Source organism: Camelus dromedarius, chromosome 8 (genome assembly GCF_036321535.1).
Source record: "Camelus dromedarius isolate mCamDro1 chromosome 8, mCamDro1.pat, whole genome shotgun sequence".
Classification (NCBI taxonomy): Eukaryota; Metazoa; Chordata; class Mammalia; order Artiodactyla; family Camelidae; genus Camelus; species Camelus dromedarius.
In genome coordinates this window covers 8,560,357-8,585,466 of record NC_087443.1, presented here as the reverse complement: position 1 = coordinate 8,585,466, position 25,110 = coordinate 8,560,357, and the positions used below count along the sequence as shown (strand labels likewise).

The 25,110-nt window shown below is 51.2% G+C and overlaps 1 protein-coding gene and 1 long non-coding RNA gene across 2 annotated transcripts in view; one reads left to right on the top strand and one right to left on the bottom strand.

The window, feature by feature from the left end:
• The window catches only part of LOC105090747 (solute carrier family 35 member F3), an 81,013-nt gene extending 61,826 nt beyond the window's left edge, over window positions 1-19,187 (bottom strand). Inside the window, exons 1-2 of the mRNA XM_031460881.2 lie at window positions 19,010-19,187; window positions 4,217-4,541 (exon numbers count right to left, since the gene is read on the bottom strand). Coding sequence (XP_031316741.2) covers window positions 4,217-4,541; window positions 19,010-19,085 — 401 coding nt within the window. The 5' untranslated portion in view covers window positions 19,086-19,187. The remainder of the gene's footprint in view (window positions 1-4,216; window positions 4,542-19,009) is intronic.
• A 380-nt stretch (window positions 19,188-19,567) lies between these two features.
• Window positions 19,568-24,231, top strand: LOC105090746 (uncharacterized). The gene is made up of 3 exons (XR_837301.3): window positions 19,568-20,255; window positions 21,500-21,571; window positions 23,285-24,231. It is a non-coding gene; the product is annotated as an uncharacterized LOC105090746 (long non-coding RNA).
• The last annotated feature ends 879 nt before the right edge of the window (window positions 24,232-25,110 follow it).

The following is a 25,110-nucleotide window of genomic DNA, read 5'->3' as shown; positions in this document are numbered from 1 at the left end:
CCACTGACTCGTTCGCTTTTTTGGCAGCCGCGTGAGAGCAGAAGGTCCCAGCGTTTGCTCATGAAAAGAGGTCACTACTAACAGGAATTCCTGACAGAACTTCCGACAAGGCGGCAAGTGCCCCAGATCTACTCTGGCTGTTTGTGCTGGCCCGGGCAGGCCCCTGGGATCCGAGGAGCCGTCCTCCTTCCTGAGATCAGAGGGGTTGGGAGGCTGTGTGCCGTCCCTCCAGGGCCACGGACCCGATACGGCCTCCTCTGTGTGCCTCCTCCAGGTGCCAGGCTTGGCGGGAGGCTTCTGGGAGCTGAACCCCCTTTGAGGTCACACCTGCGGTTTCCGCAGCCCCCACACGCACCTCCGTGGCCAGAGCCCTCCCCGAGTCCTGCGTGCGGCTGCCTCCCCAGGGGCATCCCTGCGGCCAGCTGTCTGCGAGAAACAGGGAAGGTCAGGGTGGGGTGTCGACTGTCTGGGGAGAGAGGGGAGCTCACTTTATTTCCAGACATTTGGGGTTGCTCACGAGGGACTGAGGCTGAAACCCAGGACAGCTGGGCTGGCAGGTTTTCGCATCCATACTCTGGTTCCTGACAACAGTACCCGATCCCAGGAAGCCCTGATCACTCCAGGATGCCTCGTACAGCCGGCACGCCTGCGGGGTGATTTCTCCCGCACAGAACACCTGCGCGGCACTGCGGGGGGCTGGCACTCCCTGCAGACCCGCTCCTGCGGTTTAAACAGGCCACCAGCAGGTGGCCGATGAACTAAGCACGGGCTACCTCGTAACCCACAGAGGAGATCACGCTCCGGGGGTGGTTCCTGGCATTCCTCTGGCATCTCACAGCTTTTAGGACACCTGCACGTACGGTGTTTCATCTGATTACACAACCATCTTTTGGGCAAGCCAGGGCGTGTGTCATCACCTTCCGTTTACAAACAAGCACGTGAGGCTCTCAGAGGTGAAAAGACTTGCCCACAGAGCCTCCCCTCCCCCGCACGTGGCAGAGGACCAGGCTCCAACATCCTTGGGGCCCAAAGTGAGTCAGTCCCTCGTCAGCTGCACATGGGAGGATGGGTCCCGGTTTCTCCATTGGGTCAGATCAGCAACATTTTAAGATGTGAGCTGAGACTCGACAACTCCAGGGCCGGTACAGTCCAAGAGCAGCCCGTGGGCCAGCAGTGCCAGCATCTCCTGGAAGCTCATTAGGAAAGCAGAATCTCAGGTCAACTCAGACCTACGGAGTCAGTGTCAGCCCTTTGACAAGATCCTTGAGACTCGGAGAGTTTGAGGAGCCCTGTGTCCCCCCACTGCGGTGGCTGGAAAAGTTCCACATGGGGGAAGCAGCCTCAGTGGGGAGGGCTTGGAGAAAAGAACCTTCCACCCGATTGATTGCTTCCTGATAACCGCAGGAAATGTGGGCTTATCTGTCCAGCTTCCTTCTCTGAAAATGGCCCCGACCTTTCTCCTTTCATCCCCAGCTCCCTGCAGAAACACTCTTAACCTAGAGGCACATCTCCTCAGTTGACTAAAGGTCTTTTCCTCTCCGGCATTCACTTCAATAAAAGCACAAACACGGAAGATGTGATTTTAGTTTGCCTCGATGTCTGGGCATCCTAAAGTCTGTTTTACAGGACTCCCAATTCGGTAGGGGATTAAAAGGTACCAACTATTAGGTATGAAAAAAGCTACAAGGATGTATAGTACAACGTGGGGAATAGCGCCAATACTTTACAATAACTATAAATGGAGTATAAACCCTTTAAAAGTTGTGGATCACTATACCACACACCTGTAACTTACATAATATTGTACAACTATATTTCAATAAAAAAAAAGCCTCTTCCAAAAAAAAAAAAAAAGAATTCCCAATTTGAGTTGTGACAAGGAGTTGTAACTTCCTACATAAAGTCTGTGATGTGAACATTGGCCTCTCCCGTTTTTGAGAAAGCAAGTCCCTTCAACCCTCCAATGGTGTACAGGGCTGCAACGACACACCCAGTCACAGCTCTGTGTAGCCACAGGGAGCGCGCAGTTTACAATCGGATTTTTTAGGGGGTGATCTAAGCTTTATTACAGAAATTGGGCGAGGTTTTAACTGGCTTCTCTAATCAAGCCATGCTGATCCCCACTGCGCCCCACCGTTCTCCATCTGATGCAGCTGTCACCAGATTCCTCTCATGATTCCTCCCAGAGACTTCTCACAGGAAGACAATGAGCTGGAATCAAGGTGTGATGTCTTTCGTGTTTAATCTGCTTCCTTGACTTTGCATTTTTTTCCTCCCCTGACCTTTTAACTACCACCGAGCTCGGTTCCTCTGGTGGTGTTCTCGGCACGCTTGGTTAACGGTGCCGGGCCTGCCCTAAGTGGCCAGCGGGGCCCATCTGGCCCCAGGGTGGGAGTGGCCATGCTGAGGACACACGTTCAGGGCAGCAGCCCGGGAGGCCCTCTCTCAGGCTGCACGGGTGGCGGATGCGGGGATAGAACATTTCGTCTTCGCTCCAGCAAATCCCCCATCGAGAAAGGGCGCTCACTTCTTTTAGCCCCTTTTTAGAGGCAGAGGCATAATCTTCTACTCAGTTCAAAGAAAGGCAAACTCGTAATTACAAAATGAATACACTCAGGGCTACTTTACTGTTAAATACATCATTACTGAATACTTGCTTTTCTGTATGACTAAAAGCAGGCCATTATTCCTCTCTTGCTTTGGGACAACCCACGGCCCTCTCAAAGTTTCTAAACCTATTTGTTTGAGTTGCGACAGAGTCATAACTCAGTCTGCTTTCAGGAGCTGTTCAGAAGAGGCACAGTAAGTGGTTTCTAGTGATTTCTGGCTGGTCCACGAAGCCATGGGTTTAAGGCAACACTGAGAACTGCCCAGGCCTGGGTTCCAGTTCTGGGCTCCAGGCTCCCACATGCTTTGCTTCCAGAATCTGCTCTGAGTCCTTTCCACTGAGACATGTGAGGCTGGCCTTGTGAATCAATCCAAGCTGCATCAGTGCCCCTTCCTCTAGAATCAGTCCGCCAATTTACAACCTGGTCTTTTAAAGGAGCCAGTCCAAATTCCCTCTGAACATTAGACCAGTTTGGACCCTCACACCTCCAACGGTAACTTCACAGCAACGTAATGGTAGAATCTCAGAAAATTCTGATCTGAGTATAAAACTCCATTCCCAAACCTCCTTGCCCCTTGGACCTGATGGTTTCAGTTATCCTGCAACTTCTAAGCGCAACTCCAGAACAGGACTGAGGTTTGTAGGAGACAGTAAATGGGACATAGTCATTGTATGAGGAGGGTGCATGCTTGGTGGGGTTGGGGTAAGGTGGGGAAGAGGGCAGTAGAGATGGAGTAAATAGCCCTGGACTTTCACATTTTTTCCACCTCTGGGACTGGTAAGAGATAAATTCCCAGGGCCCTACCTGGTCACCTTGGCCGGAATTCTTCACTGAGTTTTTTTCTGGATAGATCTGATTTGGGCCAGCAGCAGCAGGTCCATACACAGTCACGGAGAGCCTCGGCTCTGGGTGACCATGAGACCCAAGGATTGACACAGATGAGGTCCCAGGGCCAACACGGACCATCTGGCTCCTGAGGGGGCCGGGGGACCCCTGCTGTACATTGTGGTAGATGGCTGAAATCAGGGTTTCCGGCTTCTTTTTGAAAGGGTGGTCATGCCAGTGAGAAGATACGGTCCACAAAGCTGACACAGTGCCTTGATTTTGACGGCCACGTTGCTGGATATTCAGATCCAAGCAACTATAAAACCAAAGGAGGGAAGGTCTTGGATTGGAGAGGTAATGAGTAATCAAGTCTTTGCAATGAGCATCGCCCTGCGGGGGGGAGGTAAGCTACAGAAAGCAACCAGTTACCCAGCTGCATGGACCTGTCCTCAGCCCCGACTCGGGAGGGATAACAGACCTACAGACTTTTCCCACTTCCACCCTTTCTGGGGACTTAGCACAGGCCATCTCTGGAAGATGCTGCCCTCTCTCGTCTCATATAAAGGAGTTCCTGGGGTTGCCCGGCGAGAGGCGGAGGAAAGGAGTTCACCACTCCGAGGGGAGAGAGTTCCGCTCCTGGCCCCACCAAGACAGTGGGTGACCCTGGGGCTTCTCGGCACTGTGTCCCTGGCCCGGCCCAGCGCCCGCCGCCGGGGCAGCCCAGCACCGGCAGCGCTCCGGAGAGCAGCCCCAGGGCCGGCCGGCATCCCGGAGGCGCCTACCTGTATCTCTGCTTCACCGACTGCTTCTCCGCCGACTTGCAGACGTGGCCCGCGTAGTAGAGCGGGAAGAATAAAAAGTTCCAGTTGGTGGCAAACCACGTGAGCGTGAAGGGGGCATCGAACTTGCCGAAGGTCAGCTTGGCGAGCTGCGTGGCGCCCGCCCAGGAGGAGCACACGCACAGCACCACCGCCACGCCCCAGAAGGTCTTCCGCAGCCGCGCGCGGGAGCATCGCCAGCAGCGGCGGCCCGCTCTCCCGCCGGCCTCCGCCCCCGCCGGCGCCGGGGCCTCCGCCGGGCCCGGGGGGTCCCGGGGGCGCTCCTCCCCTGGGGGAAGAGAAGGGGCGGTTAACGGGGGCCTCCACACCGTCCCGGAGGGCGGCCAGGACCCAGGGGTGAGCAGGAGCAGGAGGGCAACCACCCCACTGCCATTGTCATAGCCGGCCACCCTGGGGAGGGGAGGGGGAGGTGGGGGATGGGGGGGCGTGGAGGCAGCTTCAGAACTTCAAAAACATTGAAAAAAAATACAAAGGAGCTTATTTACAAAACAGAAATAGACTCACAAAGAAAACAAACTTGTGGTTATAGGGGGTGGTGAGTGGGAAGGGATAAACTGGGAGTTTGGGATTTACAGATGCTAATTAATATATATAAAATAGATAAACAATAAGTTTCTACTGTACAGCACAGGGAATCATATTCAATATCTTGTAGTAACTTCTGGTGAAGAATATGAGAACGAATGTTATGTATGTTCCCATGTGACTGAAGTATTGGGCTGTACACCAGAAACTGACACAACATTGTAAACTGTACTTCAATAAAAACATACTTTAAAAAAAGATGCTAAGAAAGTAGATCTTAAAAATTCTCGTCACAGGAAAAACAATTTTGTAACTATGTATGGGGACAGATGTTGACTAGACCACCATGCATACACATATGGAATCAGTATGCTGTACACCTGAAACTAACATAATGTTATCTGTTGATTATATCTCAATAAAAATCAGCTTGAACAAAGAAAAAAAGACATTTTCTGTGGTTTTCTTCTCCTCTAGAATTGATCTTCCAAACATGGTTCATGGTAACCTTAGTTTGTTTTCTATGTCTGTGAGTGTTTCTGTTTTGTAAATAAGTTCATGTGTATTATTTTTTAGATTCAAAGGGAAGGGGGGAGGGATAAATTAGGAGTACAGGATTAAGGGAGACCCACTACTGTATATAAAACAGATAAACAAGCATTTACTGCATAGCACAGGGAACTGTATTCACTATCTTCAATATCTTGAAATAACTTATAATGAAAAAGAATCTGATATATATCCGAACTGCCTTGCTGCACACCTGAAACTAACACAATATTGCAAATCAACTACACTTCAATTAAAAAGAAAAGGTATGGTTCATGGGCTGGCGACATCAGTGCCATCCCCAGCCTGCTGGAAATGCAGAATCCCTGGGTCCCTAGAATCAGACTCTGTAGTTCAACAGGTGATCTCTGTGCACATCTGGAGACGTGAGGAAGACTTCTCCAGAACACACAGGGTGGCTGAAATATTTACCACGTGTCAGCTCACCCAGCCTGATGTGCTCCGGGGTGCTGGGCACTGCTGGGGGCGTGGGTTCCCACCTGACGAGGTCGTGGATCTTAACCTTTAAAAGCTCCCCAGACATTGACAGACGTTCCTCCCTGCCTGTTTCTTAGGGGCGTGGATGCCAAGAGTTTCATCTTATTTTGCACTTCGTGTCCCTCTTATTTATTTGCTCTTACTGACTTCCTGCTGACGGCTGTCAGTCTCGCTTTGAAGTGCTACTTAACAACCACAGCTGCTGGCAGCCGGTGCTGTGAAAGGCCTCAGACATTCCATTCTAGAACCATGTGACTTCTGGAAACCGGGCTGTGGCCCAGAGCGTGGCTCGGCGGTGCCGTTGTTCCCAGAGACCATGAGAAGGTGGAAAAGGCCTTCTCTTCCACTGTTTGGTTTTCATTCATGATTGTGTGCATGCCAGTCAGCTGGAAGTTTAAGCAGCGCTGTGGCTTGCGTAAGGTGTAGCCATGGATGGATGCAGATTTCCAGGAGACAGAGCCTCCTTGCTTTTTATAAGTTCAGCCAGGCACTCAGCTGAATGGGGACTCTTGGCACTAAAGGGGTACAGGGGATGGGTACAAAAGGTTTTGGGGGGTCAAACATACTCTGTGTATTTTGTTTAAACTTAATAGTAATTTAAATAGCTCTAGTACAATTAGACCAAGTTTTGTACACCATACTTCCTGAAATATATAATTCCATGAGGCGAAATCCTGATTCAAGGTAGCCGATTACACAGGTGTTAGCCAACCCAGTCATTCATGGCCAGCCCTGCTGGTATCTCTCAGCCAAAGGTCATCCTAGGCCTGTGTGGCTAGTCAAGGAGCGACCATGTCCTTTACTGGCCAGAATCCTCCTTGACACCGTCTGGACTGTGCTTCCTTTACCTGCTCTGTGAGTACTTCACCTCCCTCCTTCTCCTTCTTTTCATGCATGTATATATCATAGTCAGAAGCCCCTGGGGACGCAAATGCTCTGAGCTCCTAACAAGCTGTCTGTTTCTGGCAGGGGCTGCAGGGCCGGGAGAAGCGGAGGGGGCAGAGGAAGGCACATTCCTCTCTTTTTGCTCAATGACGTCCCACCAGGATGTCCTGACTGTGCTCTCAGGGAATCCCCACAACTTCTGGCAAGTGCAGTTTCAGACAGAAGCACGCACGTTTCAGTTGACACACTGATTACCCGGCATTTGGGGTGAGCCCTGCAACCTCTCATCAGGGGGATAATTTTCAAGCAGTGTTGGGGGCTGGGAGGTTTCTGAACGACCAGCATCAACTGTCAAAAACTCACACTGAAAAGATAATTACAGAGGTGAAAGAAAGGTCCACAAAGAAATGAACCGCGGTCTCACGGTACTCACTTGCTATCTAAGAATGGACGCTGGATTCGTGGGTATATGCCCAGGAATGCTGGGCCACATGGTGGTTCTGTTTTGGGGTTTTTGAGAAACCTCCATACTAATTTCCACAGGATCTGCACCAATTTACATTCCCACCAACAGTGCACAAGAGTTCCCTTTTCCCCACATCCTTGCCAACACTGGTTATTTGTGTTCTTTTTGATGATGGCTATTCTGACAGGTGTGAGGTGGTGTCTCACTGTGATTTGGATCTGCATTTCCCTGATATTGGTGATGTTGAGCAACTTCTCATGTTTCTGTGGGCCACCTGCATTTTTCTCTTTTGGAAAAATGTCTGTTCACTTCTTCTGCCCGTATTTTAAATGGATTGTTTGTTTGCTTGCTTTTTAATTGAAGTACGGTTTATTTTAAATGTTGTATTAAAAAAAAAGAACGGACGCTGGAAGAGGTTGAACAAATTCAGGCTCACGGCATGTTTTTTTCATCTAGTTTTTCATTATGGAAAACGAACAGTGAGAAGACGGTGAGATCTGAAACCCATCACTGCCTTGCCCTACTGCGACACCCAACCCAATAAAGATGCCCCGTCTTGCTTTGGTCAGAGTCAAGCGGGAGAAACTGCCAGGTTGGCGGAAGGGACCACCACAAATACGGATATTTACCCTCCTTTCTTTAGGAGGTAAATATACACTACCCATGCCCCAGCGTCCATGACAAACAGAGCAAATGAGTTAAAGAATAAATGTAGAGTGGCATGATGAACTTGGTCAGCAGATACATTTATTCTCCGCTATTTGAAACACAGCAAATACATCCCGTAGCAAATACATATGGTTCCCTGGGTCATTGTCAACGAGCTGTCCAGTGTATGCTCAGAGGGAAGGAATTACACTGAGCGGAGCAGTATCCTGTCTCAAAAGCCTCTCAACGCTTCCAGCGCAGGAAGCGTCTGTTGATTTTCCCTCCCATCCTAAATTGTAAGTCAAGCCATTCCTTTGTGTTTGGTTTCACTCCTGTGTCACAGCCCAAAGAGGCAGTGCCAAATACCACCAAGAAATCGGTGCTGAATTAGCCTCACGCCGTCTCCTGTCCCAGCTCCTCTGACCATCATGAACACAACTAGAAATAGTACTTATGTCATCCTCACTCTCCGACACCCCTTCCCCACTAACACTCCCCAAACTCATGATCTTGCAACTTCCATCCTAACCTCGCACTTTAGCCAAGAGTTCTGGGAGCAACGCGACGCAGATGGCAGCCCCTGGCCCGGTGGCTGTGCCGACAGACACTGTGATTGTGGACCACGCATCTCCCCCTTTGACTCCCTCTAAATGCTCTGTTTATGTCGCTTAACTCACTCAGAAGACCGAGGAGACAGGCGGGCTCTTCCTAGTTCTGTTACTGGAGTTGCTTTCATTGAGCATTTTGGAGAAAGCTGCAGTGTGTGCGTGTGCGTAGGGGGAGTGCCCTCTTGTGCACACGGCATGCTGAGATACAAACACACTGTCCGTGAACTTCCATCCTGAGCTCTGTCTCCGAGCCGGGCAGTTTACTGAAACTACGCATCAGCCATGCCTCCTGCAAAATCACACTAGATGCCCGTCTCCTAGCAGGGATTTATCAGACATTCACACTCTTTGGTCGAGAAGAAGCAGTTCCTACAGGAAATGTCTGCCCAGCAGAAGGAAACTCTAGGTCATATGGGGTGAGTTGAAGGTCTGGTTTAGCTGCTAACGCATCCTGGGACCAAGGCAAGTCCTCTTCTCATGAGCTGCCCACTGCTTTCCCCGGAGAAAATGATGAATTGCATGCTTTTATGTTTATCTAGTAAAAGTCATTTCTACAATAAGAAAGCAAGAAACATTGGAAAATAACTCACTGTCAACTTAAAGTTCTCATAAAATGGCTCATCCAAACTTCCAAGAGAACAAAAATGTTTCTTTTCTGAGTTCCCCTAAGAATAAGTGGACCCTTATTGACTTTATGAAAAAGTGCCAGGAAGTTTTGCACTGAGAAGGTGCCAGAGTCGTGTCTTAGGGATGACAGACCCCGGGCTGGGATCAGAGACCACCCATGGGCTGGTGGGGTCCCTGCCTCCGGAAAGCAGAGGAGAAGTCACGTGAACAGAAGAGAAGGCGCCTCTCAGTGACATCTCCATCAAGAAGATCCGTACAGTTAATTTCTTAAAGCTTTTTCGAGGCGTAATTTTCATAAGCATAAAATTCACTTATTTCAGGAGGACAATTCACGATTCTCAAGACATTCACAGAGTTGTGAAACCGTCACCACCATGCAATCTGAGGACATTTCCCCGCCTCAGTGAGTCCGCACGCCCATCTGTAGTCACTCCCCATGGCCACCCCCAACCCCAGGCAACCATAAATCTGCTTTCTGTATCTACGGATTTGCCTACTCTGGGTATTGCCTATAAATCTATAAACTTTTGCATCTGACTCCTTTCACTTAGCAGAATGTATTTGGGGTTCCTCCATGTTCTAAGACGTGTCTGTAGTTCATTCTCTCAGTGGCTGCGTCACATTCCATGGGGGTCTTCCATATTATGTTTATCCATTCATGAGTTGATGGACGTGTGTGTAATTTCCAGGTTTTTGGCTACAGTAATAATTCTGTCATGAACACTCCCATGAGTCTTTCTGTGGATGTTTGTTTCTCTTGGGTGGACTAGTTACATTTTTAAGCCACTCATCCAGCAAACACTTACCGACACCTACTGTGGGGCATAAAGCAGACACACTCTCCCCTAGTAGAACTTGCTTAGTCCAAGTGGCAATGCTTAGAGTGACCATGTCATGGAGGGTTCAGTGTCTCCAACTCTGACCAAATAGGACACAGCTAAGAGCCGCTCTGGGAACAGAGACCCCTCCCTTTTCTGTTTCTGGAGTGCCCAGGAGAAGAGAGCTTGACGAGTAAGTTCCCATTTATTGATCACTGATGCGTATACAAGTTCAGGGCCTGGCCACCCAAACTAAATCGCTTTTATAAAACGAGGAGCTTGGAAGAAAGCTTCTGTTTCTGGCCATTTGCAAGTGTAATTCATTTCCCAAAAATGCAGTTTGGGTTTTGTTTATATAATCTACTCATTAAATACTTGCTCAGTGAATTTATGTGTGATTTTTTTTTTTTAAAGCAGTGCTTTGGAGAAAAGGGAAGAAACGACAGACACAAGTATCAGGCCACCAAAGGCCCCAGGTGTCCCCAAAGCAATCTTCATGTCACATTTTCTGACCACGATGCCCACCTGCACTTGCCAGACCACCTGTTTGGGTTCCTGGACTTTGGGTCAGAAAAATTGCCACTGTTCCTACACACTAAGGCCTCAGCCACACTCCTGACTGGTACTGGTCCCTGGGAAAAAATGGAACCCACAGATAATTAAAGCTGACCCCCAGTAAGGGAGAAGAAGGCACAGGGAAGTAAAGGGAAGAGCGACAGTTAAACACCCAGTTTACATGTCCTGCTCTTGCCGGGAGATAACATATCTTTTTTAACCTGTTTTAATGTTGGTGGAGGGTGACTAGTCTTTTTTTTTTTTTTAATTTTTAAAATTTTATTTATTTTTTATTTAATTTTATTTACTTTGTAAATTTTGTTGGGGGGAGGCAGTTAGGTTTATTTATTTATTTTTTTAATGGAGGCGCTGGGGATTGAACCCAGGACCTTGTGCATGCTAAGCACGTGCTCTACCACTGAGCCACCCGCTCCCTCGGAGGGTGACTATTCTCGCTTTGCCAGTGGAGCAGCTGAGGGTCAGACAGTTGCTCTCCCACGATCACAGGGTAGTGAGGGGCAGAGGTGAAGTACAAGCACCTGTCTGACTCCAGGGCATTGACAGGGATGGAGAGCACCCTCATTCACCCCTGGGAAGGTGATTAGGGCCACAGTGCTGACCACCCCAGTCAGAACTTCCCATCACTAAGGCGGGCCCTCAAGTTCCCAAGAAGACAGAATCCACTGTTAAATTTGGAACAGCCTGAGTCTGTATGGAACTCTGGGCTGGGACCCGCCACTACGGAATGAGGGCTCTCGTGGACTGTTTGTGTGCTCCGCAATTTATATGTTAAAATTGTAACCTCTGGGATGGCTGTGCTTGCAGATGGAGACTCTAGGGATGTAATTAAGGTTAAATGAAGTCATAAGGGTGAGGCCCTGGTCCGATAGGGTTGGTGGCCTTGTAAGGAGGGATGAGGGAACCCTCATTCCCTCACTCTGCTCTCTCCGTGAGCACGCAGAGGGAAGGCCGTGTGAGGACACAGCCAGGAGGTGGCCGTCGACAAGCCGGGAAGAGTCCCCACCAGAAACCCAATTTACTAACAGCTGGATCTTGGACTCCTGGCCTGTAGAACTAGGAGAAAGCAAAGATCTGTTAAGTTATCCAGGCTGCGGTACTTTGCTATGGCAGCGAGCCACTGACCCGAGGGCGTGACACAGGAGAGCGCTGTGCACAAGAGGGTGTGAGGCACAGGCCCGGAGCTGCCACCGCACAGAATCGGATGCAGTGACAAGCGGTGGCTGAGTATTTATTTTTATACCTCTTAGGAGAAGAAATAACTGCCCTGGATTCCTAGCTGGGAACCATCAGATGCTGCCCCTTACTTATTTGCCGCGCGCCCCACTCCAGCAAAGTTGTCTTTAAAAACCAAAGTTCTTTCCCTTGTGCGGATACAGAATTGGGAGTGAGTGAGGGCTGCTTTTGCAGGGGTGGAGTGGGGCGGCGTGAGGTTCTTCCCAGATTCCCCTGAATTCTGCCCGACAGTCGGGCCCAGATCTGCCCACCCTCCGGCCGTCACTACCACCTCAGTAAACAGACGCCTGTACTGGCCTTCTGTCCCCACTCCTCACCTCCTTAGAGGTCCCCGAATAACACCAGTGTCTGAATCACATCGTCTCCCGCAGAGCATTTCAGACAATCCTGGGAATTTACATAGCCCGAGGCCAGCGTGACTTAACTAGAAGAGGGTAAGCTTTAAGTGATGCCCCTGGCGCCTCGAGGGAAGGAAGGGCCATGCGGCCCTGGGAGGGGAGCAAGGGCCCTGTTTTGAGATGTGGTCTGAAGACACCTGGGCTGGAGGGGATCTGTTTTAATCTGCCTGCCTGCTAGTCATGACCTGTGCGCCTCCCAGAATCTCACTGTGTTCACCGCTGGGCACATCGCACCTCCCTGTACACAGCAGGCACTCACACAGGCACTCACACAAGCAGGCACTCACACAAGCACTCACACAGGCACTGCCTTAGAAGCACTGTCTTCTAAGACACACCACTAGTTCTTAGCAGAGTCTTGTATCCTACGTACATCTCTAAGGCAGGACTGAACGTGCTCAGTTAAGGACCCAGGTGGGGTAGGCCTTACGGTACCCACGAGTCCTCCTTGGCTTTATCTCCTCCCTGAAGGCGAACCTCCTGCACCGGGTGACGTGGCTGAGCTCATCCCAGGCAGAGAGGTTTTGCTGTGGGAACACCCAGGCCAGCCACCAGCAAAATTAGGAAGTCGCACCGCTCCCCTCTTTGGGGACTTTCTAGACCTCTTTGGTACCACCCATCATGGGGGCCTGTCTGGAGTCTGGTGCTTTCCTGCTGCTGAAGATTCCTGGGGCAAGTTGTGCTCACGTAGCTGGTTTTTCCTCCCCTGCTCAAATGCCAGGTCCCACCCTGGAAAGTGTGTGCATTTGCATGAACACACAACACACACACACACACACGCATGCACAAACAGGCCAAATTTCTTGCATGTTCTGGGCCTCATCCCCGTAGAGCTCTGCTCTCTGACTCGAGCTAGAGAAGGATTTTAATCAACTAAACCAATCTGCTAACGAGTAAGCTACTTAATAGACTTCTGGAACGTTACTGCTAAAAGGGCCGATGGAAAATCTAGTCTTCTTTTTTTTCCTGGAAGATCTATTCTAAACCCCTTTCTTTTCAGAAGAGAGGCCCAGGCCCCAGGTGGTGAGGAGACAGGTTGGAGACATTCATGAGCCAGTGGAGGAGCAGGACCCCACGGACAGTCAGCATCCTGCCCCTCACACTGGTCCTTCCCTGAATACGCTTTCCCTGAGTCACATGATGTCTTAACCAGTGAGAACAATCACTAGCCAAGAAGGCTTTTAAGAATTACATCTCTTCTTGGCTCTCCAATATGGCTCCTCAGAACCCTCCCCCACCTTGGCCAGCCTTCAGTCCTCACCCATCATTTCCAGCAGATGCTGCTGCTTCCTACACTAGGAAGAGATCAAAGACACCTGCTCAGGTCCCTGGCCTCCCTGACCCGCAGCCGCCTGTTCTTCCATGTGTCTTTGCCCTCACTTCTTCCCTTCCCCTTTGCTGGGCGACCCGACCCTCCTCTGGGGGGGGGGGGGGGCTCTCCTCCCATGCCGTCTGCCTCCCCAGGCCACCGCTGCCTCAATCACATCCTCCTGGGGCAACTCAGAACATACTGGAATGGGCCTCCTTCCTCGGTTTACCCACACCGGGCTCTCCGAATCTCTCCCCTTCCTCCTAAAGGGAGCGTGCCTTCCTCACTATCTCACTGCCCAGCGCCTTCACCAAGTCCCCTGCCCCGCCTCTCTGCTCCCTCCTCCCTCCCCAAGCTCCCAGCCTGCAATCTGATCTGCCAGCAGACCAGCACCTGCTTCAGACTGTTTCTGTAGAGCGGAGGCCTTTGGCTGTACCTGATACCACCACACCTCCTCTTTCTTGGTCTTCTTCCTGTGGTTTCTGTGATGCCCTATGACCTCAGTTCGGACGTCCCCTCTGCCTCCCCATCTGCCAAACATCTGTGGCCAGCAGGCTTCTGTGCCGGCCCGTCTATCCGCACAGAGCCGCCTCTCTCACCTGACCTGTCCCTCAGCCGTCACCACGTCTCCTCCCAGGCCCTTGCCTGCCCTGCTGCACACCTGCACGTGAAGGTCCTGCCCGGCTTCAGACTCCACCATCTCGGCTGGACGTCCCACGTCTCCCCACAGACCTGCCTCCTCTCCCCACTTGCTGTCACTGTCAATGGCCTCTTCATGTTCAGCGCCCTCTTGGATGACTCCCTGGCTGCCTTCCTACTTAAACTTGGTGTGGGGGACACTTTGGTATATTTTGTATTCTGTTCTTAATTCCCTTAGTTAAAAATATTTATTGTGATCGATGAAATCACCTTCCTGGCTCATTCTGAACATCGCAGCCGGGCATCTCAGATCCAGACAGTGTCTTCCTCCTCTTCCAGGCCCTTCCTTCTTGTGTGGGTCCCCTCTCCTGAGCCCAGCATTCAGGAGGCCTCCAAGTTTGCCCGTGGTCAGCCTGGCCCCTGGCCCCTTCCTCCCCTCACTTCTTTTGATAACCACCCACAGGTCTCTGCCAAGTGCCGTCCTTTCCTGACTCTGCGTCTTGGTCTGTGGAGCCACCTCTGCAAGGAACACTGTGTTCTGACCTCTTACCGATGACAGCAGAGGACAGAGGGACAGCCTCTACCAGGGTGCCCTGCTCATGCTCCCAAAAGACCAATTGCAATGACGATGTAGTCATCACCTGGAGTCTGGCGATAAGGCTTCTGAGGCCACATCCAGGCTCGGCAGGAAAGAGCTTCCTGTTAGATTAAGTCATTCTGGCAAAGCAGCGGGTAAAGGTGACGAGCCCGCTGCGTGGTGGCCACCTGCGTCCCAGCCAGCAGTGAGCTCGCCCTCTGCTGAAACTCACCATTTCTTTCACGGTCCTTTCATGGAATGAAAAAAGTTAATCTCCACATGCAATCCTTATTTGCATGCATTTGGGACAGCTCTCCCTTGCTGAGGTCAAGGTTTATAACTGGCTCCTCTTAGCATCCCCAGGAACTTCCGGTTCATTCTCTTACATATTTTAGGTAACATATTTGATCCGTATGTGGATGGTTTCCTGTCACTGAGGTTTCAGGCCCTGCAGAATCCAACCTGGGAAACACTTTGGGCGTGGGAACCCTCTGGCAGGATACTTCTCAAGATGAGACATCTCTCAGGTTGGCCCCCAGCGCTGTGTTCCCAGCATACATAACAACTGAGCATCCCAGGATGACAGTCCTATCCCTTTAATAGAAACAAAGGAGCCAGACCTTGGGGGCAGCTGAGACAGGCTGACTGCCCTGCACGGGGCATTAAGAACGTCAGCAGCCGGGGGGAAAAAAAAAACAGAAAAGATGGGTATGAATAGCTGTGGGCCCTCTGGACCCCAGCAGTCCCCAGACCTCCAAGTAACACTGCGAAGGGAGTTTCAGGAGCCAATGTTTGCTGAGCACTTACAAAGCACCTGGCAGACACCGATGTGAAACCTGGCCCCCTTGCTCTCTAATTGCATAACCTTGTGTGAATGATTTCTCTGAGCCTCAGTTTCCGCGTCTGTAAACGGTAGTAACAATGCTTACCCTTCCTTTGGGTGGCAGAGAGACAATGTAACCATCTCTAGCACAGTGCCTGCGACAGTTGTAGGCTCATTAGCAAAAGCTGTTATTCTCATGATTAAGAGGCAGACGTTGTCATCATCATTTCCATGTGAAAGAACTCATCCCCAGAGAGCTTTCACCATTCTGCCAAAGTTCACTGGTTCAGCATGAGAGGCGGGCCCTAACCCAGTCCTTCTAACTCCAAAGCCCTCATTCTTTCCACCAGACTGCATGCTGCCTGCCTCCTGGGGGAATTTACGGCACTGTTCTCAGCCATTAATCCTCCCGAATGTAATTTTACTGAACATGAATTAGCTGGTTGTGAATAGAGGTGATCCAAGTAAATATCACTCTACTAAAGGAGTGTTACTGATCAATATTCAGTGTCTGAGTCCGGTGGAAAAGCCAGGAAAAAATGGGAAGCCAAGATACACCGTCAGATAAAACAGACGCCAGCAACCTGCCTGGAAGACGCTTTTCGAGCCTCAGCTCCTGTCTGAGGCCCAGCTGCTTGCTCCCTCCTTCTCGTGCATTCTGGCCAGGCCTGTGCGCACACATCCCTCTGCCTGAAGCAGCCTCCCCTCCCCGTTGTGCTTGAAAAGTTACCTCAACTCAGGTGCGATGCCTCTCCCCACGATGCCCTCCTCTGAAAGCTCTTCGCAGATTACCCAGTTCTAAGTGTCCCTGCCATACTCTGTTCTCAGCTCTGGACCAGAACTTACTACGTTGACCTGGATGGCTCATTCATCTCTGGGTCCTTTCCCCACTAGACTGAAACCCCTCAAAAGAACGAAGCTAGGATTGCCGATTTCTGCATATCCAGGGTTTTGCTAAGTAGACCCAGGACACAGTGCAGGGTCGGATGAGGTGTCTGTTGAGCCAATGAAGTCAGCCCGTCCACCTCCTGTGTCTGAGTTCACCCCAGCATCGTATTTTCTATTTTGGTTTTATATGTACCACATGCTGGTGCCTTCTTGCCTCCCCTTAGAAGACACACTGCACGAGCTAATAAATATTCCTCTCTGGCTGCGTTCCGCCACTGTGGCTGGGTCTGCCACCCACACAGAAACAGCCACAGTATGGGGACCACCTTATCTTGTGCATCCGAGGCAAAACAGAATGATTCAACACTTCTAAAACAAGCACCCAAGATGCAAATGGTTTCAAAAAATAGACCGAAAGCCAAACTGAACACAAATACCAAGGGAAAAAAAACCAGGCCGAGATAAAGAGCCACAAGGAAGGCCAGGCATGCCAAGGGCAGGTTCCATCAGGCCCTGCCCTGCAGACCTGCTGACACACACAGAGGGATCCTGTACAGAAAGGGGACTGGAAGCCTTCTTGCATCACTGCAACTCTGCAGATGCTTCCAGACGCTGTCCCCACACATGCCCTCTTTGAAAGCAGCGAGAAGGTTCGCTGAAGGTGTGAGACAATCTGGGACGGGAGGATTTCCAGACATTTATTAAGTGTCTACTGTGTACCAGGCGTGTGCTGGGGACCGTCACTCAGCTACCTCGCTGCACTCCCCCCAGGTCTGCTGAGCTCGGATCTTCTGTTCTAGAGCCCTGGAAACGGGGGCTCGGCGTTTATGATTATACACATCAAACTGCACAGCAGGGAGAGCGCGGTCCTGATCCCCCATCTGTCTGATTCTCAGTTTAACACACTTTCCATTATCCACAGACATTTACCTGCAAAGGATGGTTAAGAAACCAAGCCCACGGTTTGCTATGGCTGTCCATGTGAACAAGAGGCGTGGAGCTCACCTGGCAGTGGCCCTGAGGGAAGTGGCAGAGGGGTTCCTCATCTTCACCATCTTCACCCCCTGAAGGCAAAGCCCAGGCCTGGCTGGAGAGGAGCATCCGTGCTGAGCATGTCACTGCCTACCTCCTGCGGCACATCCAAGGTCCAGTGCCCAGCCTTGGAAGTCTCACCATTCACACCCAGCCTGACGCCAAGGACCCCTCAGACGCCTCCTGCCCGAGGGAGGTACCCTGCCACTGGACAGCAGAGTCACCCTGCCTGACTTACACAGTGATGGTGGGCCAACTTCCCATGAAGACCCCATGAATGAGCAGACCCTTCCAGCTTCCCCACGGGAAACAGATATCTGACCCTCCCCACCTTGCACCTTGCAGGGACATCGGGGCAAAGCCCCAGAGCAGCAGGCTTGGAAATGTGACCTCCCTGGGAGAGGTAACACATGCACTAAATTCAGGTGGAGGTGACTAATACCAAGTCTTTCCCAAGATTGGGACAGGGAAGGGGAGGAGACAGACACAAGAAGGAAAAGAAATGACTTCCTAAACGCAGAAGATGATGAGAAATAGGTAAGTAGCTGTAGGTTAGTGCAAAGCAATGTTCTGCAAAGCCTGGTTTTTGGATCAGACAGCCTAGGAGTCCCTTCCTGCTTCGCCACCTCCTAGCTGTAGGTCTTAGACCAGTGCTTCCACCTTTCCCGGCCCCACAGTCCTCATCTGTGGGTGGGGGGGTCATGGTACAAGGGTGGCTACTGGTTGACCTCTCCTGGTCTTCCTCTCCTGGTTCTCAGTCTCACTGTGACAAACAACTGCTCGAGAGGGAATACAGGGTCCTCAGAAGCCATCATATGGAGGCTCCGAGCCCCTTGGACTCCTGCTTGCACTGGGCTGGTCAATTCAGGAGAAGTGAGGGCCTGGAACTGAGGGGTCGGCTTTCCTCTCCCCGCTGACTGTCCCTTCCCAGCCCCCACTCGGCCAACGTGGCCAGCTCTCCGGAACCTCCCTCACGGCACCTTTGCCTCCTGGGAGGAGGAGTTGGGAACTGAGCCTCCCTCCCTCTGCCCCCCCTCCCCCACCATGGGAAAGCCAGGTCCTCTAGTCCAGCAGGAGGCCGGCTGGGTCTGAGTGAGGCACAGCTCTCCAGGACCGCTGGGGGGCTCCTCCGTCCCCCAGTGTCTGCCTCCAGTCTCCGGAGGAGGAGGAGGTGGAAGAACACGTTTCCAGGCTGCTGGTGGCTTGGCGCTCACCTGCTCGCCCTGCACGTTCCCACGGAGCGGGGCATCACTTGGCTGCCGGTCTGGGGAAAGCTCAGAGCCCGGGGAGGTGGGGATCTCAGCCTGCGGCGGCCAGCTAACCCTCTCCCGCCTCCAGGAGCCGGGCGACACCTCCGCTCTTCCGCCTGCGGGCGGGGGCGGGGGCGGGGGGATGCTCCAAAGCCAGGGGACTGAGGACAGGCCTGGGAGGCGCCGAGGCGCTGCCGCTCCGCCAGCTGCGCGGGGGCCTCCCGGGAAGGAGGCAGCCGGGTGGGCAGCCCGCAGCCCCCGCAGCCGCTCCGGGCCGACGCCACCCCCGCAGGAGGCAGGAGCGCGGCACCGCAGGCGACGCAGCCCAGGGGCACAGGTAAGGTGATGCGGGGCCCCCCGCCAGGCCCCTCCGCCCCGGGCCGTTACCTTCCACTTTGGTGAGGGTCAGGACCGGACTGTTGCAGGCGCTGAGCGGGGCCACCCGGGCCGAGTGCTTCTTCATGATGAGCCGTCCGCCTGCAGGAGCGCCGCCGCCGATCGCCTACATCGTGGGGCCGGCTGGAGCGCGCCTCTCGGGCCCGGGGGGCCTCCTCCGGGGAGGAGCGCGAGCGGCTGGCCGCCCCGGCCTTGCCTCCCGGGCTCGCGGCCGGGCTCCGGTCGCCGCGCCGCTCACTGCGGCGGCCGCCCCGCCGAGCGCATGGTCCCCGGCCGCGCAGCCACTCCGCACCCGCGCGCACGGCCTCCCGCTCCGAGGTTGCTGCCAACTCCAACGTCACGTCCAAGTGCGCTCCCCGCTCCCACCCCGCGGGCTCACCTGCTCCGCCCCCGCCCTGGGACGCCCAGCCCCGCAGCCCGGCTTCCCCGCTCAGGGCCCGGTCCCCGGTGCCGCCCCGGGTCGGGGCAGCGGGCGGATCCGCACCTCCCCGGCAGCCCCAGCCCTTGAATGAGACCAGCCAGGAAGAGAGGGAGGCCTGAGAACTTGGATGGCCTCAGCGTAGCACAAGTTTAAACGGGGAGTTGTTTGGATTGAGCGTTGCTTCCTCCCTGCGCAAAATCCCAAATTGCTGGTTTACAGGAAGTCAGAAAAAAGCAAAGCTTCCAACGGCTTGCCTTAACTTCTTGGAAAGAGCCTAGGGGTACAATATTCTGTCTGACCCCGGTGGATGGCTCTTTTTTGAGAAGATGCCAAGTCCAGAGAAGCAGAGCAGCCAGGAGAAGGCAAAGGCTTGAGAATCCTGCCCCTGCCCCAGTGCCTGGGCCAAGAGGCCAGGCTTCCCGGGAGCCGAGACAGCTTCATCTCTGCCCAGCTCCCGGGTTCTTGCTGCAGCACCTGATCTGGCATCTGCCTCTGCAGGCACTGGTCTCACTGCTCCCACTCGGACCCACCTGTAAGCTACTGGCCAATGATGCTTGTGATGAAGCAATGACATACCTATTGCTTCACTGGCTGGGTGATTCCTGAGTGACTTCCCGGTCCCCAGGGCATTTATCCCGGGACAGCGCATGATCAAAGGTGCCCTGCCCTCGTCCCTGCAGGTAGGATGCACAGGACTTGTGTGACCCCAGAACTCCACGAGCTTTATGGGCGTCTCATTCACGCATGCCTGAACATCACTTACCGGTTTTGGTCTCAGTCTCCACTGGGAATTGGAAGGTTCAGTGGTGGTGCAAGGTGGGTTTTGTTGTTATTGTTAAGTCCTCACCCAGAGTTTCAGAACCTTCCACTATGCCTGGTTTCCTGTCTCAGAATTGACATTCTGCTCTGTGATGTCATTCTCATCCCTCATAAGGGTAACTCAGTGGTGGGGATAGAGGCAGAGAGTGACCTTAGAGCTATAGGATTTCCCTAGCCTGGCATCTACCAGCTGTCTCTGGTGACATCCACCTGCACACCCCCAGGTCTCTGGTATAAGTGGTTCCTACAAGTTGCTCTTGCAGGGTTCATGTTAAGACTTGTACTCTTGAACAGTGGTGATGAATAGAATGTATGGCTCCTGGGTTTTTCCAGGGCGTCCCAGGGTCTCTTCCTCATCTCTGGAGCCAAAGAAAGGTTTTTAGGGGCTCCTCAGAGCCCTCTAGTGGTAGCTTCCACACTATATGCCTCTCATAGGGAGCTTGTTCCAAGATTCCGAGATGACACCACAGGAAGTCACTAAGCCATTCCCTTCTTCGTAAAAATTAAGCACAAATAGTTTTTTTAAGTTAAAAAATAATATCATCTATAATAGTCCCATGTGTTGTTGCATCAAGTTCATTGATCAACACTTATTATAAACACAATACTAAGCACCATATCCTAACAGTGCCCATGTTTTAAGCACTATGTATCGAGTACTATGTTAATTAAGTTTTACATAAATCACTTCATTCTCTGCTCACATAAAGCTCTGTAAGATCATCATTATCTCGTTTTACACATGGGGAAACGGAGGCTAAGAGAGGTTAAATAAAATGTCCCAGGTCAGAGTAACTGACTTAAGCAGGGATTTAAATCTATGTATGAACAAGTCAAAAGCCTCCCCTACCAATTGCTATGCTATTCTCTTACATTATAAGTGGAAAATGTGAAAATTCCACAGAAGTATTCCAATTCAGGTGGGAGACCCAAGTTAAGTCGTCTGTAATTCATTTCCTTGCATGCGACTGCGGTTTTGAAAGATTCCATCATGCTCCTGGAGGACCTGACTGTGCTTGTCTGGGTCTCCCCAGGTCTTCCTGCTGGCCTGTCCACACTCATTCCTCTGCCAGGTCACAATGAAAGTGTCTAATAAGTAGTCATCTGAGTAGTTTTTGGATATCTACTTTCTATGTATCACAATGTACATAAGTACAAATCAAGGAGATTTTTTTTGTTACAGACCCCATTAATTTCACTCATTAATTAATTGTTACCTTGCTTTTTTTTGTCCCCTGCAGGATACCCCAGGACCTTCTGATACCTGAGAACTCATCGCTTCCCCATCACTGTCAATTTCTGCTTATCCAAGAGTAGGTACCAATGAGCATCTCAACTTCCTCCCCTTAATTTTAAGTACTGAGTAGTTTCCTTTTCTTTTTTTCTCTATTCAACTCTATCAGCCTTGTGTGTTCCCTCACCTGGTGTTTCAACCAAAAAAAAAATCTTACCCTCCCTCCACTCCCCCTAAAAAATCTTACCCTCCCTCCACCCCCCAAAAAACACAAACTTCCTACACTCCTTTTTAAATCAGGAGTCCCTGATGCTTTTCATATGAGCACTGACACTTCCAGCTCACATCCTTTTGGGGAGTAGGTGTGGTGGGGATGCATATTTAAAAACTCACATAAATAAAATTATTATAGAAAGTTAACTGTGAACTGGTGTATGAGCACACACTAGTATGCTGAGAACTCCAACAATTTAAAACTCTAATTTATACAATGGACTACTACTCAGCCATAAAAATGAACAAAATAATGCCATTTGCAGCAACATGGATGGACCTAGAGATTGTCATTCTAAGTGAAGTAAGGCAGAAAGAGAAAGAAAAATACCATATGAGATCACTCATATATGGAATCTTAAAAAAAAGAAAGGAAAAGAAAAAAGAAGACATGAATGAATTCACCTACGAAACAGAAACAGACTCACAGACATAGTAAACAATCTTACGGTTGCCAGGAGAGAGGGTGTGGGAAGGGATAAATTTGGGAGTTTGAGATTTGCAAATGTTAACCGCTATATATAAAAATAGATAAAAAAACAAGTTTCTTCTATATAGCACAGGGAACTATATTCAATATCTTGTAATAACCTTTAATGAAAAAGATTATGAAAACAAATACATGTATATACTTGCATGACTGGGACGTTGTGCTGTACAGTAGAAACTGACACGTTGTAACTGACTGTAATTCAATAAAAAAAATTAAAAAACAAAACAGAAAAAACCTCTTACGCTGGAGTTAGGCTATCCCGATCTAACTCAGATACCTAGAAAATCACCAAATTCCCCACTTAACACTCACATCTCCACTGACCTCAAAAAAGGTGCTAATAGTTCCTTCAACAAAGGAAGAGACACGATTCCCTTGAATACCAATGGAAACAACACTGTATAAATAAGAGCCAGGCAAAAGGATGGGTCCCTTGACCTGTGACCTCTGTTCCTCTTGGGGGGGTATTAGTGTGAGCTAGGAACTGAGGGATGTCATTAAAGTTAGCATTACAGAGATTTATCTGAAAGGTGATCTGGGGTGACAGTTTTCAGGCTGTATTCATTACTAGATCTTCCTCGTCATCCTCTAAAAATGTATGGTATAATGGTTTGCTGGCCCAAGCCAAGCGTTTCCTCAGCTCTACACGCCATGGCATCTGCGGCGACACAAGCCTGTTCTTTGTCACCAACCCCACCGTCCTGTTCTCTTTGCATCAATGTGGTTGAGGAGGCGCGATATTCAATGGCCGTTTGTGGCCACCCGGTACCGCAGGCTCGTAGAGAACAGATGGCTTTTGGGTCCTTCCCTTAACAGCCCTAACACTGAAAGAAGTTCCCCGGAGAGATACGAGGGTAGCCAGCCTTTGATGTAGAACTTACCCACCATGAACCTGGGTTTTGCATTCCTTGTCCTGCCAGTTTAGAGTTTCTAGAATTGTGGGCTCCACCCTCCTCCCAGACTGTGCCTTTTGCCCCCGCCAGTAACAGGAGTGACCACTGTACTGGCTGTTTCTCTTCTGCCCAGGCTCTCTGCCCTCACTGGCTTCATCTCAGACAGAGGAAGTGCTCTGGGGACCAGGACACGGGACTCAAGGTGAGGAGAGGGATCCGATGCCATTTAGTTCAGAAATAGCTGCCTGCCCTGTTCCGGATGATTCATCGACCACAGCTGGCTTCCTGTCTCATCCCTTCGCTCTTCCTGCTCTGGGGGGTGGGAACCAGGATGCTGAGCAACATAGGAGCCCTGTCAATGCCACGGGCAGACCCTCTTGGCTGGTGTTTGTTTCCAGGGGTGAATCGAGGGGACTAGCCTTCAGACTTGGCGTGAAACAAGGGCAGACTATGGGTTTGGGGAGGAGCCACTACCCTCTTTAAAAGCTCCTAAGTGCAGGGCAGGCTGGGACCTGCAGGCAAGGGTCACATTCACCGAGGACCCAGGAGACTCCCACTTGGGCAGACAGTGGTTCAAAAGTTCTTATCTCTGAAGGAGACTCACGGACACAGACAACAAACTGTGGTTACCAGGGGAGGGGTGGGGAAGGGACAGATTAGGAGTTTGGGACTAATAGATACACTGGTCCCAAGATGTGAGTCTATATATATGTAAAAGAGAGAAACTACAAGTACCTACTGTAAAGCACAGGGAACTGTATTCAATTTTCTGCAATGATGGGGGGCGGAGCTTGAAAGATGACAGAATAGAGACCCACAAACACACCAAGAATTACATCTACAAACCCGTCGTATCACACAGAACACCTACTGAACTCTGGCAGAGTTTCTCGTTTTGAAATACAGGAGGATTCCTCACAAAATCCAGTAAACAACAAGTTCATACAGTACAGTGCGGGGAACTGTATTCAGTATCTTGTAGTAACTTACGGTTGAAAAGAATATGAAAACGAATATATGTAAGTTCCCATGTGACTGAAGTGTTGTGCTGTACACCAGAAACTGACACAACATTGTAAACTGACTATCCTTCAATAAAATATATATTAAAAAATTTTTCCTGGAATGAGCTGTAACGGGAAAGAATCTGAAAGAATATATATACGTATGTATATGTAAAACGAATCGCTTTGCTGTACACCTGAAACTAATATTGTAAATCGACTACACTTCAGTAAGAAACAAGAATTAAAAAAATAAGTTCTGGTCTCTGGGCCCAGGGCCTGCTGCCTCAGAGAGCCCTTTGCACTTGGCAGTGACCCCGCTGCCTTGCCCTGCAGGGATCTGTGGACTTGGTTCAGCCCTGGGCGGGGCTGTGAACACCAGGAGGCAGGGCCCTCGCCCAGGAACAGGGCCTCAGTAAGCACCATCAAAGGAAGGAGTGAAAAATCACTGGGGCAGAAGGAAGCTAGAACTTGCCGGTGGTTTAGGTGGACAGGAAGCTGTCTCCAGGGCAGTGGACCCAGCGGGATGGCAGAGGCAGGTCCTGTCGGGATGGGCTTCCTGAACCAGCCCCGGAAATGGCCCCTTCAGGAAACAGGCGTCCTGCCCATTCGTCAGAGGAGCTCCAGGCAGCACACACCCTGGGGCACTCATCCCTCACCCTGCTGGCCTGGCTCTCCTGCCTGATTCCTCACCTAGGCCGGTGGGTGCAGGAAACAGCTCAGCCCTCCTGAAGCCTGGCCGAGCTCTGTCCCTCCAGACACCCTAACACCACCAAAGCCTCCAAGGATCCTGGGGTCTGCGTTTTCCTTGCAGGGGTGGGGTAGCGGGTCACTGAGTGTCACACACAGGTGCCTGGAAGCCACCTGGCCCACCTCCTGCCTCCCAGCATCTTCTCAGGCCCCTCACCCACAGGGCGCCCTCCCTGCTCCTCCCTGCACCCCCATCCAGGCCCCT